The following is a 16,212-nucleotide window of genomic DNA, read 5'->3' on the forward strand; positions in this document are numbered from 1 at the left end:
GCTCTTAACTGCTGAGCCGTCTCTCCAGTTCCAATCTGGTTTTTTGAGACAGGTTCTCTCACTGAAATGAGCTCACCAACAAGGCTGGATGATCAGCAAGCCCCAAGGATTCCCCCCTCAGCCTCCCCAGTGCTGGGATTACAGATGCCCAGCTCCAGCCCCCCCCCACTCCCTGAAGCCCCCCTTTCCCACACTCATTATGCAAGTGCTGGCTTTGGAACTTAGCTCTGTAGACCAGGCTGGCCTCAAACTCAAGAGATCCTCCTGCCTCTGTACTAGGACCAAAGTCATGTATCACTTGGTGGAACTCACGTGGCAAGCAAGCACTTTACTGACTGAGCCATCTCCTCATGACCTTACATTTAAATTTTACCACTTTTGTAGGTGATGAAGGGGGTCACCAAGTAATTTCCCTCACCATACTCTTGTAAATACTAGTGTATTTACCTTTGTTTGTGAGACAGGTTCTTGAGGGGCAGGTGACATCTGGCCTTGGGGAGAGGAGGGGGTCTAGGCACCTACCTGATCATTAACTTCTTATCTCAGCTCTTGGTGTATAAATGCTTTTGGTTTTTCTTTTTAGGCCAGGATAATGATGAGAAATACTCAGTACAGCACCCTGCCCTGCACTTAGTAAGTACTCAAATATAATCCATGATCCTTGTTATCTGGCACAATATTACTACACTTGGCTCTGTTCAACTTGTGACTGGAGTCCCATTAGAAGCCTGGAGGACCTTCCTGGAGCCCCCACAAACGCTTGCTCTTCTTAGCTGGGTCAAACCTAAGGTGCTTCAGGGAGGTGGACAGCGGTCACCCGGAGACACACTTGCACACACATGTGTACACACATGCACTCACAGAACAGAGGACTGGAATATGAGAGGAAAAGGTCTTTGAAAAAACAAGACTCTCAGCCCAAGGCTCAGCTGGTAGCTGGCCATGAGGGGTAGCTGGCCTTTGAAGGGCTGGGGGCAGGGGTAGCTGGCTGTGAATGGCTGGGGGCAGGGGTAGCTGGCCTTTGAACGGCTGGGGGCAGGGGTAGCTGGCTGTGAACGGCTGGGGAGCAGGGCTAAGCATTAGCATGATTACATAGCATGTGGAAGAACTTGGTTTTCACCCCCAGAATCACACAGACACAAAAATGAAGTCATAATATTTATCTGGGAGTGAGCACGTAAGACTGCTTGTGGAATACATGTGCCATAGAACCCATGAGTGTATTCAGGGGAGAGAATCAATGGAAAGGTTTTTTCTTGCTTTGTTTTGTTACGTGGGGTTTTGTATAGCCCAGGCTAGCCTCCAGTTTACTATTCTGAACTCCTGATCCCCTCCTTCCACCTCTCAAGGATGACCAACAGCGTGCACCTCTGTTGCTGTGGTAAAACACATGACCACAAGAAACCCAGGAGAGGAATGGGTCGCTCTGGCTCACAAATCCAGACTGCTCTACTATTGTTGGAATTCAAGGCAGGAACTCAAGCGCTAATCACAAGGCAGCCACAGGAGAGAATAAATCCATCTTTTCTTGCTTGCTTCTGCTCAGCTAGCTCCTTTCTTTCATTTCCAAGATGGAGTTTCTCTGTATCCCTGGCTGTCCAACCCTGGCTGTCCTACAACTCACTCTGTAGACCAGGCTGGCCTTAGAACTCAGAAATCCACCTGCTTCTGCCTCCCAAGTGCTGGGATTAAAGGCGTGCTCCACCACACCTGGCACTTATTTCGGTTTTTTTTTTAATGATCTATTTTTACTTTATGCGGACTGGTATTTTGCCTGTGTGTATGTCTATGTGAAAGGTGTCGGTTCCCCCTTGGGTTGGAGTTATAGACAGTTGTGATCCGACATGTGGTTGCTGGGAATTGAACCAGGGTCCTCTGGAAGAGCAGCCAATGCTCTTAACCACTGAACCAACTCTCCAGCCCAACCTCTTTTTCTTTTTTAAAGATTCATTTATTATTGTATATAAATACACTGTAGCTGTCTTCTGACACACCAGAAGAGGGAGTCAGATCTCATTACAGGTGGTTGTGAGTCACCATGTGGTTGCTGGGATTTGAACTCAGGACCTTCAGAAGAACAGTCAGTGAGTGCTCTTACCCTCTGAGCCATCTCACCAGCCCCCCCCCCCTTTTTTCCTTTTGGACAAAGGCTAGGCAGCCTCACCCTCCCAGCCAACTCGAAGGATAGTTGGCCTCATGGAGTGCTCCAAATAGCCCACGGTCCCATGGGCGCCAAGGAAGGCATGTACTGATAATGTAAGCCCTCCTGAATATAAGGCAATCAATGTTCTCTACTCTTCTACGCCACAGCCATGCCAGTCTAGCTTAGGCTGGAAAGCCCAGGGTGTACACAGATACCCTTCCTAACATGGGTACAGCTCTGCCTCCCACCCCACTATGTCTTCTGCAATGAGACCCTAAGACCCCCTGGATCCTAGGGGTCCTGGATCCTGGGTCCACTTCTGCTCAACGTGGTGGAGCTCTAAGACTGCCTGTCAAGTGTGGACGTGACAACCAAATGGTGAGTTCCAAAGCTGAACACACTCTGCTGGGTTTTTTTGGAATGTTTGTGATTCAATTTGGCAACCATGTTGTGGGGAAGCCCCCCACCAGTCCGGAGGGGGTTACCTGTGGGCTCTGCTGAGGTCAAGGTCTACAACCAGATAACAGGGTTAGGAGTTCAAAGCCAGCCTTGTCTACATACTAGATTTGAAGCCCGCCTAAGCTTCATGAAATTCTGTCTCAAAAAAAGAATGAGGGCCAGGCAGTAGTGGCGCATGCCTTTAATCCCAGCCCTTGGGAGGCAGAGGCAGGCGGATTTCTGAGTTCGAGGCCAACCTGGTCTACGTTCCAGGACAGCCAGAGCTATACAGAGAAACACTGTCTTGAAAAACCAAATAAATAAATAAATAAATAAAATCAAAAGATTGAGGGCACCTCCCCACTTAGGCCTATGGAGCTGGCCACACATGAACAGTCAAGAGTCCGTTGGAAGGACCACACGGTTGCCTGGTTTTCTAAATTAAGTTCTGTTTATTAGAGATTTTTCCACATGCCACAGATTTACATAGAAACACCCATTCAGAATGTAGTTTGTCAGCACCACAGTGACATCTGTCACCGCCAGATACTAATCACAGGCAGTTCTCCCAGCTGGACAGGAGTCAGGTCGGTCAGTCATCAAAGGGAGGGAATGGTCATTTAGCACCTGGCCTCAAGGCCTTTCTCCATGCCCCAAAACTAAATACCAAGCTTAGATGGTGCCTGAAGAAGCCCCACACAATCTATCATGGTCAGAAGTAGTGAAAAAGAGGCTTCGAGCCCAGCATTATCTGGACAGGAGCTCTTGTGTGCACACACAGACACGCCTACTGATGCACGCCTACTCCTTGCTGTGGAAACCCTTGCTCACACACACACACTCCTTGCACAGCAGCCCATGATCACAGAGGTCAGGGCTTAGCTAGTGCTTCCCTTGACCCCCCACCCCCCACCATTTCCAAGTTCTGAAGCAGATCCTGGGCCAGAATTAGCAGCAGCAGCTTAGGGACCCTGGCCTCTCTGAATAGCAGCCCTATGAAGCCTGCCAGGTCTGGCGGGGGTGGGGGTGGGGTGGACTCTACTAATAACTGCAAGTACTAATGAATGGGTCACCCCACAGGAAGAAGTTACAGCCTAGGACTCACTGCCTATAGTTATACTCTATACCCCATTCAAAATTTCTTCTCTCCTGTTTCTTCATACCCCATTCAAATGTTCCTCCCCCCCCCCTCGCTCCTCCCCCACGCCCACTTCCATTGACATAGTGTCTCACGAAGCCCAGGCTGGCTTTAAATTCATTACATAGCTGAAGTTGGCCTTGAACTCCTGACCTTCTGATTTCACCTTCTCCAGTCTGAGATGAGATGCATCACACTTAGCTTCTCTTATTTTTTCCCTTAGAAGAGTTCAGCAATTTCTGGGTCTTCAAGGGGGTAGGTAGCAGTGGAAGCTGGAGGGAGGACGGCATGCTAGCCCCTCTTGGAGTGGGTGTGAGGTTGGCCGTCCATCCTGCTTGAGGCCTGGCCTTTGGCACCAACAGCCCCACTGCTTAGGCCCATCTTTCCCTCAGACCTCTACGGCCCTAGACTGGCCCAGCCCCCATCATCTTGCTAAGCACGTGGCTTTTAACTCTGAGTCTGATGCAGTAGATGGACAGGGAATCTGCCCTGGGTGCCCAAATGTGAAGCAAACAGTGGATTCAAGTGTCTGGATCCAGTCCTTATCCTAACTAGTCACAGCTTGGGTCTGGACCCCGTGGCCGTATTACAGGGCCTCTAGGGGCCACTGGCAGGACAAAGCCTGTCCCTATCATATCAAAGCAGTGCCTTCTTCAATCTGGCCAGTAAAATTCCTCCTTATGAAAATCAGGAAAGTGGGTTGAGAACCTGGCTCCATGGATAGAGAACTTGTTTCTTGAGGACCTGAGCTCTGAGCCCCAGAACCCACAGGAAGCCAAGCTTGGTAGCTACATCTGTCATCACGGAATGCCCATGGAAGAGTGGATGGGTGGAGACAGGAGAATCCCTGGAAGTTCATGAGCCAGCTACCCTGTCGTATACAATACCGAACAAAAGACTGTCTCAAACAAGGTGGAAGGTGAGAAGAGACACCCAAGATTGTCCTCTGCCCTCTACACATGTGCCATGTCACACAGGCCTGCATACACACATGCACACATGCACAGTTTTAAGAAGAAAATAGGAAAGCCACTCAATGAGCCTGGTTTGCTGGTTTATGCCAAGCAAGAGGGTTTGGAGACATGGCATCAAAGACAGCATATAAAATACAAGGTCTAGCCAGGCAATGGTGGCGCACGCCTTTAATCCCAGCACTCGGAAGGCAGAGGCAGGAGGATCTCTTTGAGTTCAAGGCCAGCCTGGTCTATAGAGGGAGTTCCAGGACAGCCAAGGCTATGCTGGAAAAACCCTGTATCAAAAAACAAAACAAAACAAAACAAAACAAAACAAAAAACCAAAACAAACAAAAAACCCACAAGGTCTGGGGAAAGAGGCAAGAACAGCCAGGGTGGGCTGAGGCAGGGGTGCAGGCAGCCATGGCGGCTCAGGGGTTTCTGTTTACAAAGGTGAATTCACCCATGTCCCTCCTTAATGTGGAGCACACACATCAGAAGATGCAGGCTCAGATGCATGCACACAGGCAGACACATATACATGTGTACGCATGCAAGTACAAGTACACATGTATGCACACACACACACACACACACACACACACACTCACCAGGCACAGTGCTCACCGTGCTCTCAGCAGGCAGCATATGGTCTGCCACTTAACAGCCCAGTCCTGCCAATCAGGGACCATTAGGGTGGGTTCTTTTCCCAGCGTCAAATGCTGCAGGCTATAAATTTCGATTAACACCAGTGCCAAAATAGCACTTAGCGAAAATAAGCACGCTATTGACATCTGGTGGATCTTGTCCCCAGTGGAGAAGGAGAGAAAATTCTCGCTTGAAGTCGAAAGGAGACGCTGAGAATACAAGGCCTACTAGTTGACAGTGTTTCCTCAGGCAGTCTGCACCCCAGCCTCCTGTGTCCAAGCCCCTCCCTGTCAGCCCAGTTTCTGGGCATAAAAGATGCCACAGGCTATCACTGCTGGCTCCTAAGAAATGCCTATCCGCAGGACTGACAGGAACTCTCAGACTGTGTTAGGTCTGGGAGGGTAAGGGCTCTGGGTGTGGGGTGGGCGTCTCCTGGGATCAGCCTGCAGACAGAGCAATCCCTCTCAGGCTAAGAGTTAAGATCACTCAGCAACAAGGACAGAGCTTTTTGAATAACATCCCAGAAGAAAGGTGATTTCCCGTCTGCATGGGGCCACCATTTGTTTGCTTTCTTTCTTTCTTTTTCTTTTTCTTTTTCTTTTTTTTGCTGTTGCTTTTTGAGACAGAGTCTCTACATAGCCCTGGCTGGACTAGAACTCAGTATGCCAAACAGACTGGCCTTGAACTCACAGAGAGTCACCTGCCGCTGGAATTAAAACCTTCACCACCACACCCAGCTGAGCGGGACTGCCTTTAAAGGATTCTTGGAACCGGATACCCCCCAGCAACCTGCTTCTATCATAGGCTGGGACCAGCCACATTCTCATTTTAAGGACAAGCAGCAGGTCCTGGAGAGCCTCTGGGTGGCCTTCAGGTACCAGTTAATGTTCTAAAGACATGCCCAGAAACTGGAAGAAGTAGGTTCCACTACCTTTGGGTCCCTTGTCTACAGCCATGTGGGACTTCAGTCTGCCTCCTGGAATCTTGGCAGCTGGTCCAATGGCTTGCAATGCTAGGAAGGGACAGGGCAGGCTTAGAACTCTCAGACTGTTAGGTCTGGGAGGGTAAGGGCTCTGGGTGTGGGGTGGGCATCCCCTGGGATCAGCCTGCAGACAGACCAATCCCGCTGGCTAGGAGTTAAGATCACTCAGCGACAAGGACAAGGAAGAGCACAGTGGGCTCTAGAGAGATTCCCTCAGGCAACAGGCTGTCTGAGGAGGGAGGGCTTGGCACTGGAGACCCCGTGTAAACACTGAAGCTAGAATGGCAAGGGGCCAAGAGAGGTACAGTTCTTGGGGGCCTGGGCCTGAGGACTTGTTTCCCTAACACTGTCCCCAGAGCTGGGTCTCCCCAGGCACAGCAAGGGATGCTGATGAGGAGACCACAGCTTGGGAAGGCTTGTAGCCAAGGAGATAGAAGATGAGGGCAGGCTGGGTCTGGGGAGGTCACCAGCAGTGAGGGAGGCCTGGTGGGCTGGCATGGACTGAGAAGCCACCTGCATCAATGTCCACACGTACTGGAACCCATCACAGGGGAGGACCCGGTGGGAGTCAGATGGATCAATCTGACCACATGCTCTCACAAGTCCTCTCTAGGGGATACTGGCTCATTCTAGCTATCGTGAGAGATGAATGAAGCCACAGACACTGGGTCCTCCTTTAGCTTGGTCTTTCCTTTGCTTTTCATTTGTTGAGATTGAGACGGGGTCTTATACAGCCCAGGTTAGCCTCTATATCAATTATGTAGCTAAGGGTGACCCACACTTGTACCTTGATCTCCTGAGTGCTAGGATTACAAGTGTGATTGTAATCTGGCAGATGTGTGTGGTCCTGGGGATGGAACCTGGGGTCCATGCCCACACACTAAAGCAGGGCTCTTGGAGGATTTTGTAAGGACTAAACAGGTAGGTGCTCCCTGCTCCAGCCTCCTATGCCCATTGCTGGCTTTTACCATTTTCAGCTATCTTAATGGGACCAGAAGTTGTAGCGTTCCTGGAGGGCATTCAGACCAACACAGCACCTGGAGCTTTAGAGCGGAAGCCCACAGACTGTTAAGAAGTGACCACTTGTGAGACATAGGCTCGACTCCTCAGGCTCAGTTTGGGGATGAAGCCACCCCACAGTCCCTGTTCCAGGAGACCCTCTGGCAGAAGTATCACTGAGCTGAAAACATCCCAAAGACAATCATTGGGTTAAACATTTTTTTTTTCTTTGTGGTAGGGATGGAACCCAGGGCCTCACACACACTAGGTTGAGTACTCTGCCACTGGATTACGCCCTAAATGTATCTCAATAGGAAAAGGAGCCATGGGCTCACAGATGTCATTTGCGTATTTCAGTGACAGCCCGGCCCACCCTGACTCCACATGGGTGCAGTCACATAACCGGGCTCAACTGTAGAAGACCATGGACAAAGGAGCAGGGGGAGAGTCCCTAGGCTGAAGCAAGTGGGTGGACTGGGGCCTGCAGCCCACAAAGCCCTTAGGAGCATGGCCAGGCCCAGAAGGCCAGCCTGGTTCATCCACTGCCCATTCGTCCATGGCTCACCAGATTACTTCTTGTCACGGAGCCCAAGTACTCATAAGAATGACAGAGAAACCCGGGGGACTGGGGTGAGTGTCTCAGGAGAACTGGGAACTTCCTTCCTGTCAGGAAATAAGGCCCCACTGTCTGCTGGCTCCCAGCACCCTTGGAGACTCAGACAGAAGAGGTTCTGCTGCAGGAGTGGTGGGCAGGGCGGGCCAAGGGGCCCTCTCACCACCACAGGTTCGGCGGTTCCTCAGCCACTCTGCTTTTGAATAAGGTGATCTCATCCAGGTGCACCATGGGGACATCTCGGATAACATCTGTCAGACCCTCGTGGAGCAGGGGGAAGATGACGACGTTCAACGCGGGCCTCTCAGCCTGGAAACTGAACCAGAGATCAGCCATTAACAGGGTGTGGGCTGAGAACCCTGTTGGGAAGGCAGAGTGCTCAGTGAGCCATGGGAGACCCCAGGGGGCTCAGTGTCTACCATGAATGCCCACTCTACTCTAAGCCATCTAATTCCCAGAGCCTGAAAGCATAACAGTGGGGCTGGGGGCCGAAGCTGGACCTCAGTGTTTCAACTGTTAGCAGCACGGGCTGCTCTTAAAGAGCACCTGGGTTCATTTCCCAGCACTGACACGATAGCCACAGCTGTCCAGTCCCAGAAGCCCCAACTACCTCTTCTGAACCTCTGCCCGCACCAAGTACACACATGATGCACAGACACACATGAAGGCAAAACACTCCTCCACATAAGATAAACAAATCTATACAAAAAGAGAATACAGTTTCTGCCAGGCTGGGCATGTTCAGTAGGTGGAATGGCGGCCTAGTGTCCTTGAAGCCTCTGTTAACCAGGTGTATTTCTGTAGTCCCAGCACTCAGGATATGCAGGCAGGGGATCAGAGGGTCGCTCATCCTCAGCTACATACTGGGTTTGACATCAACCTGGGCTACACAAAGCCTTGCCTCAAAACAAAAAACAAGGTGGCCGTGGTCGTACAAGCATTTAATCTCAGCATTCAGGAGGCAGAGGCAGGAGGATCTTTGCGAGCTTGAGACTAGCCTGGTCTACATAGTGAGTTCCAGGACAGCCAGGTCTACATAGGGAGACCCAGTCTCAAACAAAACAAGACAAAACAAAACAAGACTGTGAAGAGAAGCAGAGCTCACCTGAAGTGAGTCAAGGGGGTGGGGAAGACAGAATGCTCTGGACATTCATCGCCTCTCTGCCCACAGAGCCCCTGTTAGCAGCCTTGGGAGCCCCAAAGTGGGAAACACCTTCCCCACTGTTCTTAAACCTTACACATTCCCATAGGAGATGTCAGAAGAGACAGGGATCAGACCAAAGCTGAGGGAGAGGACAGGGTCAGCCCCGGAGGGAGACACGCCCCCACACTATTCTCCACGGAGCGGCTACCGTCTAAGCACCCACACAACCTGGCCACACTCAGACCCAAGCAGCAATGGGACCTGACTCATCTGGAAAACTGGAGACTCTGGGGAGCAGGGACTAAAATACGGCTCAGTGGTTAAGATGAGAAGGACCTGAGTGGGTTCCCAGCACTCACATGGTGGTACACAGCCACCTGTAAACTCCAGTTCTGGGTGGATTCAGCACACCCCTACCTGCCTCTGAAGGTTCTGAACCCATATGCACAGACACAGCACATAAAAATAAGAAACAGCTGCTGACTCTGTATCTTCTGTTTGGTAAAGGAGCTTGTTTTACTTTTTTCTTTTTTCTTTCTTTTTTTTATTTTTTATTTCTATTTTTTATTTTTGGTTTTTCAAGATAGGGTTTCTCTGTATAGCCCTGGCTGTCTAGAACTCACTCTGTAGACCAGGCTGTCTTCGAACTCAAAAATCCACCTGTCTCTGCCTTCCAAGTGCTGGGATTAAAGGCATGTACCACCACTGCCCGGCTCTTTCTTTTTTTAATAGTTCACTTATTTTTATTTCATGTGCATTGGTGTTTTGCCTGCTATGTATGTCTGTATGAGGGTCCTAGATCCCTGAAACTGGAGTTACAGACAGCTGTGAGCTGCTATGTGGGCGCTGGAATTTGAACCCTGGTCCTCTGGAGGAACAGCCAGTGCTCTTAACCACGGAGCCATCTCTCCAGCCCTTGTTTTGTTCTTCGAGACAGGGTTTCTCTGTGTAGTTTTGGCTGTCCTGGAATCTGCTGTCCTGTATACCAGGTCTGGCCTTGAACTCACAATGATCCTCCTGCCTCTATCGCCCAAGCTCTGGGATTAAAGGAGTACTCCACCGCCACCATCGCCACCATCACCACCACCACCACCACCACCTGGCTAATTAGAAGCTCTGGGGTAAGGACAGAATTCCCAGGTTAGATCACCTTTAGCTCCACATCCTGACAGACAGACAGACCGATGGACCAAATGAAACACCAAACATCTTCCCTTCTGAAATGGCCTGTGGCCCCGTCATGATGCACACACACCTTGGCCATCTTACATAGGCATCACACAGTTTACGGCTCTTGGCTTCTGAATGTGCTCAATGGAGCTGGGACTAAGCAGCTACCTAGATCAGCATCCAAGTCATAGGTCTCCCAGCTGAACCAGCAGAGGCAGCTTGCCAGGTGGGAACACCCCAACAGTCTGATCACAGTTACCACACACAGAGCAGTGTTGAGCTGGACAGTTCCCAGACTCCAAACACCTCCTACAGAAGCTACCAGGCTATGGAGCAGCTGCAGAGCATCACAAAGCCCATTCTTTTTATGTTTGTTATTTTTTAACTTTTTTGAGACAGACTTTTACATTTCACACTTCCCAGGTTGGCCTCAAACTTGTTATGAAGCCAAGGATGACCTTGAACTTTGGATCCTCCTGCCCCCACCTCTTAAGAGCTGGGATTATAAATCTAAACCACTATACCCAGAGTTTGTGTCATGCTGGGGATGGAGCCTAGGGCTCTGGGCATGCCAGGCGAGCCCTCTATCCACCAAGCCTCATTCCCCAACCTGATTCCATTCTCTGAAACTGACGTCCAAGTCAGACTTAAGTAATCCCTGCTCCATCTGAGACCACTTCTCTGCATGACTGCAGACCAGACACAGACTGAGCCCCATTTTCCTGGCATGGAGAGTCACATGTGCGCTTAGCTTCAAGTGCAGCCCCTGAGGCTGTCGTGGGCCAGAGCTTGCCAGAATGCAGCAGCAGAGGGAGAGCTGTTAACTATGTTTCTGGCAAGCTGGAAACTTAGGGAAAAAATGCCCCCCATGTCCACATGGAACACCACAGGGGCTGGAACAGCCAGTTGGCCTTCCAGGGCCATATGCCCCAACATACGGTAACAGGCCACAAACACACTTTAAGATCCCACGTGGGAATGCAGTGCCAACTGGGCCTCAAGAGAATGAGATGGCCACCACAGTGGACAGCAGACCTCTGTCACGTTAGCCTGAGAATGCCTCGCACTGCACTCAGGTTTGGGATTCCTGAGTCTTCAGGCTGGAGGCTCACAGATGTTAGGTCTGAATCTGCTCCAGGCAAGCAGCGGTCCTCACCTTCACTTTGCTACTGTCTGGGGTTGTGCCAGGGCTATCACACATGCTCCTGGGCTCAGGCCCCACTGCGGGGAGGAGACAGGACCTGGGAAAGTCCTGCATGGGATTCAAGCTGTCACGCCTCGGCCATGTGGCAGCAGGCAGACATGAAGAGGAAAGCTGGGAAGCCAATCTCAAGCCTCTGGGAAAATGGCACCAGGTGGGATGATTGGCAGCAGTTCCCATGTCACAGCTCACCCAGGGTAGGCAGGGAGCAGGTCTGTCATGGAAAGGTTCCACTTGTGCCTGGAAGATGAGGCTGCTCCCCAGAGACAAAGTTGGGAGGAGACTCAGGGTCTCAAGGCTCGACCTCCACAATGCCATAGTGACCAGCTCTCACTGGAAGCCTTGAGACCAGATGACACAGGGTCCTCCCCATTCCCAGGGCTAGCAAGGCCTGGCAAGGAACAGGCCCAAGTGGGAGAGCCCAAGGAAGCGGGGGACGCGTACAAGGGATCCTTCCCTGCTAGATCTGAAGTGGAGGTGAGAAAGAGAAGTCTAGGGTGGGCTTATCAGACAGCCACATGCATTGCCCAGACCCTGATGCAACAGCACTGTGGGCAGACACCAGCAGGCAAGGCAACCATGCATGAGGAGGACCAGTCTAAGTTTCTAGGGAAGATGGGAAACTGGAATGGCACAGTACTGAAATGTGTGAACACGGGGTAAAGTGGAACTCGGATAGTCTCTGCTCACCAGCCCTGGAGGCCACAAACTCCCAGGGTCCACCAGGAACTTCTGTCACTGAGTCTGGTCCCCAGATGCTGAATTCAGACCTTATATGAGGCCAAAGAGGCCCAAATAGGGGAGGGACTTGTAGAAGAACTCAATTCCACATCCAGTGGGCTGCATGGTGCAAAGGGAGAGAAAAGGAGCTGGCATGGTGGCACACTGGGGAGGCTTGGGCTGTCAATGCCCAGAATGGCACCAACAAGCAGGAAATCCCAAAGCTGAGATGTGGCTCAGCCAGCAGAGTATTTGCCTGACACTTCCAGACCCCAGCACAGCACAAATCCAAAGTGGCAGCGTATGCCTGTAATGACAAATTCTGAGAAGTAGAGAGGGAGGATCAGAAGATAAGGTTAATCCCCACTGTGTTAGTGGCTAGCCTGGGCTACTTGAGACTCAAAGAGAGAGAGAGAGAGAGAGAGAGAGAGAGAGAGAGAGAGAGAGAGAGAGAGAGAGAGAGAGAGAGAGAGAGAGAGAGAAAGAGAGAGAGAAAGAGAGAGAGAGAGAGAGAGAGAGAGAGAGAGAAAAGGGACACAAAACGTGAAGTGAAGGACAAATGTAGTCCACCACACTGTGCATGGCATTAGACATAAGACAACCTAAATCCAGATACTTCTCATGAGGTGGGAGAAGCCAAATCCAAACCCCAAAACATGAAGCACCTGAACCAGACACGGAAGGGTGAGAAAGAAGCAACTGCCCAGGGACCTGAGGCAGGAGCGCAGCCTGGCATGGGAACAGGAGCCAGCAGTGCAGGGAGGAAGGGACCCCAGTCTTGTTGGCCAAAAACTCCACACTGCTGGGTGAGGGGCTGGGAGTTCAAGAGTGGAGTTTAGCACTTCCCTGAGCTCTCCAGGCAAGAGAAGCAGAGAATCGGAGGCTGCTCTGTGTAGCTGAGGCAGGAGGACTACCACAAACTTAAGGCTAGCCTGGGTTACTCCAAAAGTGGTGTTAGATGCCTATAACCCCAGCACTCAGGAGATGAGGCGGGAGGATGCGGAGTTGAAGGTCATGCCCAGCATTACAGTGGGCTCAAGGATAGCCTGAGCTACAAAAACCCTGTCTTTAAAAAAGTTCTTAAACAAACAAAAGAAGCTTCAGGAAAGAAACAGACAGGTTACTTTTCATAGACACCCTGGGCACAGGGTGGCTGCCTGCCCAAGAGCAACACTGCCACCTGCTGGACACCTGCAGCTCAGCGCCCTGCACAGCTAGGCCAACTGTAAGCCCTGGAAAGAGGGCTGTCACTGGGGGAGAGATGTGCTGCAGAGCCAGCACCCTGCAGATGGCAAGGCCTGCCAGTCTCTAGGGCTTTGCCCAGCCCCGAGGCTGCCAGCAATAGCAGAGAGGAAGGCTTTGTGCTGGCCGGGGTCAGTCAGAGCTCAGCACCTGCCCTGAAGGGCTTCCTCACACCAGCCACTCTCTCGACTTACATGTTTTTATTTTGTTTTTCAAGACAGGGTTTCTCTGTGTAGCCTTGGCTGTCCTGGAACTCACTCTGTAGACCAGGCTGACCTCAAACTCAGAAATCCACCTGCCTCTGCCTCCCAAGTACTGGGATTAAAGGCGTGCGCCACCACTGCCCCATCTGACTTACATTTTCTTAAGACAGGGTCTCATGTAGCACAGACTACCCTCAAATTCATTATGTAGTAGAGGAGAACCTTGAATCCTGCCTTCATCACCAAGTACTGGGATCATAAGCATGTGCCAGCTTATCTGTGGTATACAGAGGCTGAGATTTGTTTATGTCTGTCTGTCTGTGCATGTGATGTGAACCCGCATAAGCTTATGTGCATTACATCTATACAGTTGCCCGAAGTGGCCAGGAGATATCCTGGCTGTCTTGGAACTTGATCTGTAGACCAGGCTGGCCTCTGCCTCTAGGGTGCTGGCATGTCCCAGCTGCAGTAAGATGACTTGAGTCATCTCTCTAGCCCCATGCTGTAAGAACTGACCCCGGGGCTTGATGTCTGCTGGGCAAGCACTCTACCAACTAAGCTAAACTCCCAGTCCCTTACTTGTTTGTTGAAATGGTCTTGCTTATAGGCCAAGCTTGCCTTGAATTCATCAGGTAGCCCAAATTCCCAATTCTGCCTCAGCCTTCTGAGTTGGTGGGAGTCCAACCCTTACAATGATGAGGGGAGGATCAGGAAGTCCTTCTCGGGCCCTCATCAGACACGGTGAACTAAACTTTGGCTTCTGGACTCCGGGATAAACTCTGTACCTGAGGCTAGCCCTAAACTCCTGGGCTCTTTCTGTCTTAGCCTTCCATGTGGCTGAGACCAGAGACTATCCATGGGAACTAGTCCCTTGCAAGAGGCCAGGCCCTCTGATCATGCTGCTAGAATCTGGTGTTCCATCTCCCCAAAATCGATAAGGGGCTGAGGACACTGGGTCATGGGGACAGCGGTACTGAAGACGACCTGGCCACATGCCAGGCCGTGCCACTCACCTCCGGAGGAGCGACTGCTGCAGGCTCTTGCAGGTGGTGAGGGATTCTCCGGTGAACATGTGACACATGATAACCTGCAGGCAACGGGCCATAAAGGCCAGCACGGCATCCGGCTGCAGGGTGCCGCTGCGAGACACCAGGCACAGGCGCTGCAGAGACGAGCACTGGCCCAGCGCCTGGAAGAACTGTGCGTTGGCGTTGAAGTAGGGCTGCTCCAGCCTGTAGAGAGAAGGGTGTGAGCTGTGGGGACTTGGCTCCAGGGATGAGGGAGGCTAGCCACTGCCTACAGACCCGCCAGCATGCACCAGCTCAAGGCCATCGCATCCAGTCTTCAGTATGCCCCCCTGGCCTCATACAGCCACACCTGCTGTTCTTAGGGGACTCACATGTGGCTACCCTGGGAACCCGGTCTGATGGCAGAGATAGGTCAGCCAATGAAGGCAGGAGAAAATAGGAGTCCAGAGGGCCAGAGAGGGTGAGAAAGGGAGGGAAGCCTGTCAGGGATGCTTTGAGCTCAGTATTCAGCATCTTGTCATCGGCCCAGAGGACAAGCCGTGCCACACCAACTCCACATAAGGGAGACTGCCATTCTTAGACACAAGGGACAGGACTCTTGAGGCCATGGAAGTGGTCATGTGGCATTTCCCCCTTTACCAAGTACACCAGTCACTCACATCTGTGGAGCCCCAAGAGACACACATTCACATTGGATTTTAAACTGATTCCCCCCCCCACACACACCCATTTTAAATTTAAAAAAGACTTATTTATTTATATTTTATACAAATATGTGTGAATTCCTGCATGAATGTACCCAAGGAGGACAAAAGAGGCTGTCAGATCCCCCAGAACTAGATTCTAGGGTCCTGTGCAAGAGTAGTGCATGCTCTTAACCACTGAGTCACCTCTCCATGGCCCCTAGAAATTTAGTGCGTGTATAATGCCATAGACTGAACTCAGGGCTTCAAGCATGACAGCCAGGCTCTATCACAGCTACAGCCCCCACTCTTCACATCCCCCCCCTTAAGACAGGGTTTCTATATAGCCTTGACTGGCTTAGAACTCACTCTGTAGACCAGGCTGGCCTCAAACTCAGAGATCTATCTGCCTGTCTCTGTCTCCTGAGTGCTGGGATCAAAGGCACATGCCACCACCTGGATTTTTTTTTTCAATGCTGGGAACTGAACTTAGGCCTCACATATGCTAGGCAAGCACTCCAGCACAGAACCATACTCCCTGCCCTTTGATTTTTAAATCTTAGATGGGATCTTGCTCTGGTGTCCTGGCCAGCCTGGAATTTAGTTTTCTTCTGCCTTGGCTTCCCAAGTGCTTCTTTACAGGGTGAGAAAGTGGCAGGCAGGAGGGATGCAGGGTCAGGAGCTGCAGAGAGGGGAGGGGAGGGAGAGAAACCCCATCCCAATGGTCCCAACAACATGGGATTGAAGCCCAGTACCAGGCAGCAGCTCCCACTTCTACCACTAGGTGGCAGTATGGACTTGCACTAAAGCCCATGTACCCCCAGGCCTAGTTATACAACGCATCCTGTACATACTTTCAAACATTTTTCTTTTCTTTTCTTTTTCTTTCTTTCTTTTTTTTTCTTTT

The 16,212-nt window shown here is 51.2% G+C and overlaps 1 protein-coding gene across 2 annotated transcripts in view; it reads right to left on the bottom strand.

Annotated features, from left to right (window-relative positions):
* Positions 1-7,541: 7,541 nt before the first annotated feature.
* The window catches only part of Fbxl18 (F-box and leucine rich repeat protein 18), a 23,087-nt gene continuing 14,416 nt past the window's right edge, over positions 7,542-16,212 (bottom strand). Inside the window, exons 4-5 of one of the 2 annotated variants that reach the window (XM_031338597.1) lie at positions 14,608-14,826; positions 7,542-8,230 (exon numbers count right to left, since the gene is read on the bottom strand). In XM_031338597.1, coding sequence (XP_031194457.1) covers positions 8,074-8,230; positions 14,608-14,826 — 376 coding nt within the window. In that variant the 3' untranslated portion in view covers positions 7,542-8,073. Of the gene's footprint in view, positions 8,231-14,607; positions 14,827-16,212 lie in introns of those variants that run through there. The other variant, XM_031338598.1, reaches the window with a different exon arrangement.

The sequence above is a fragment of the Mastomys coucha genome, unplaced genomic scaffold (assembly GCF_008632895.1).
Source record: "Mastomys coucha isolate ucsf_1 unplaced genomic scaffold, UCSF_Mcou_1 pScaffold22, whole genome shotgun sequence".
Lineage (NCBI taxonomy): Eukaryota > Metazoa > Chordata > Mammalia > Rodentia > Muridae > Mastomys > Mastomys coucha.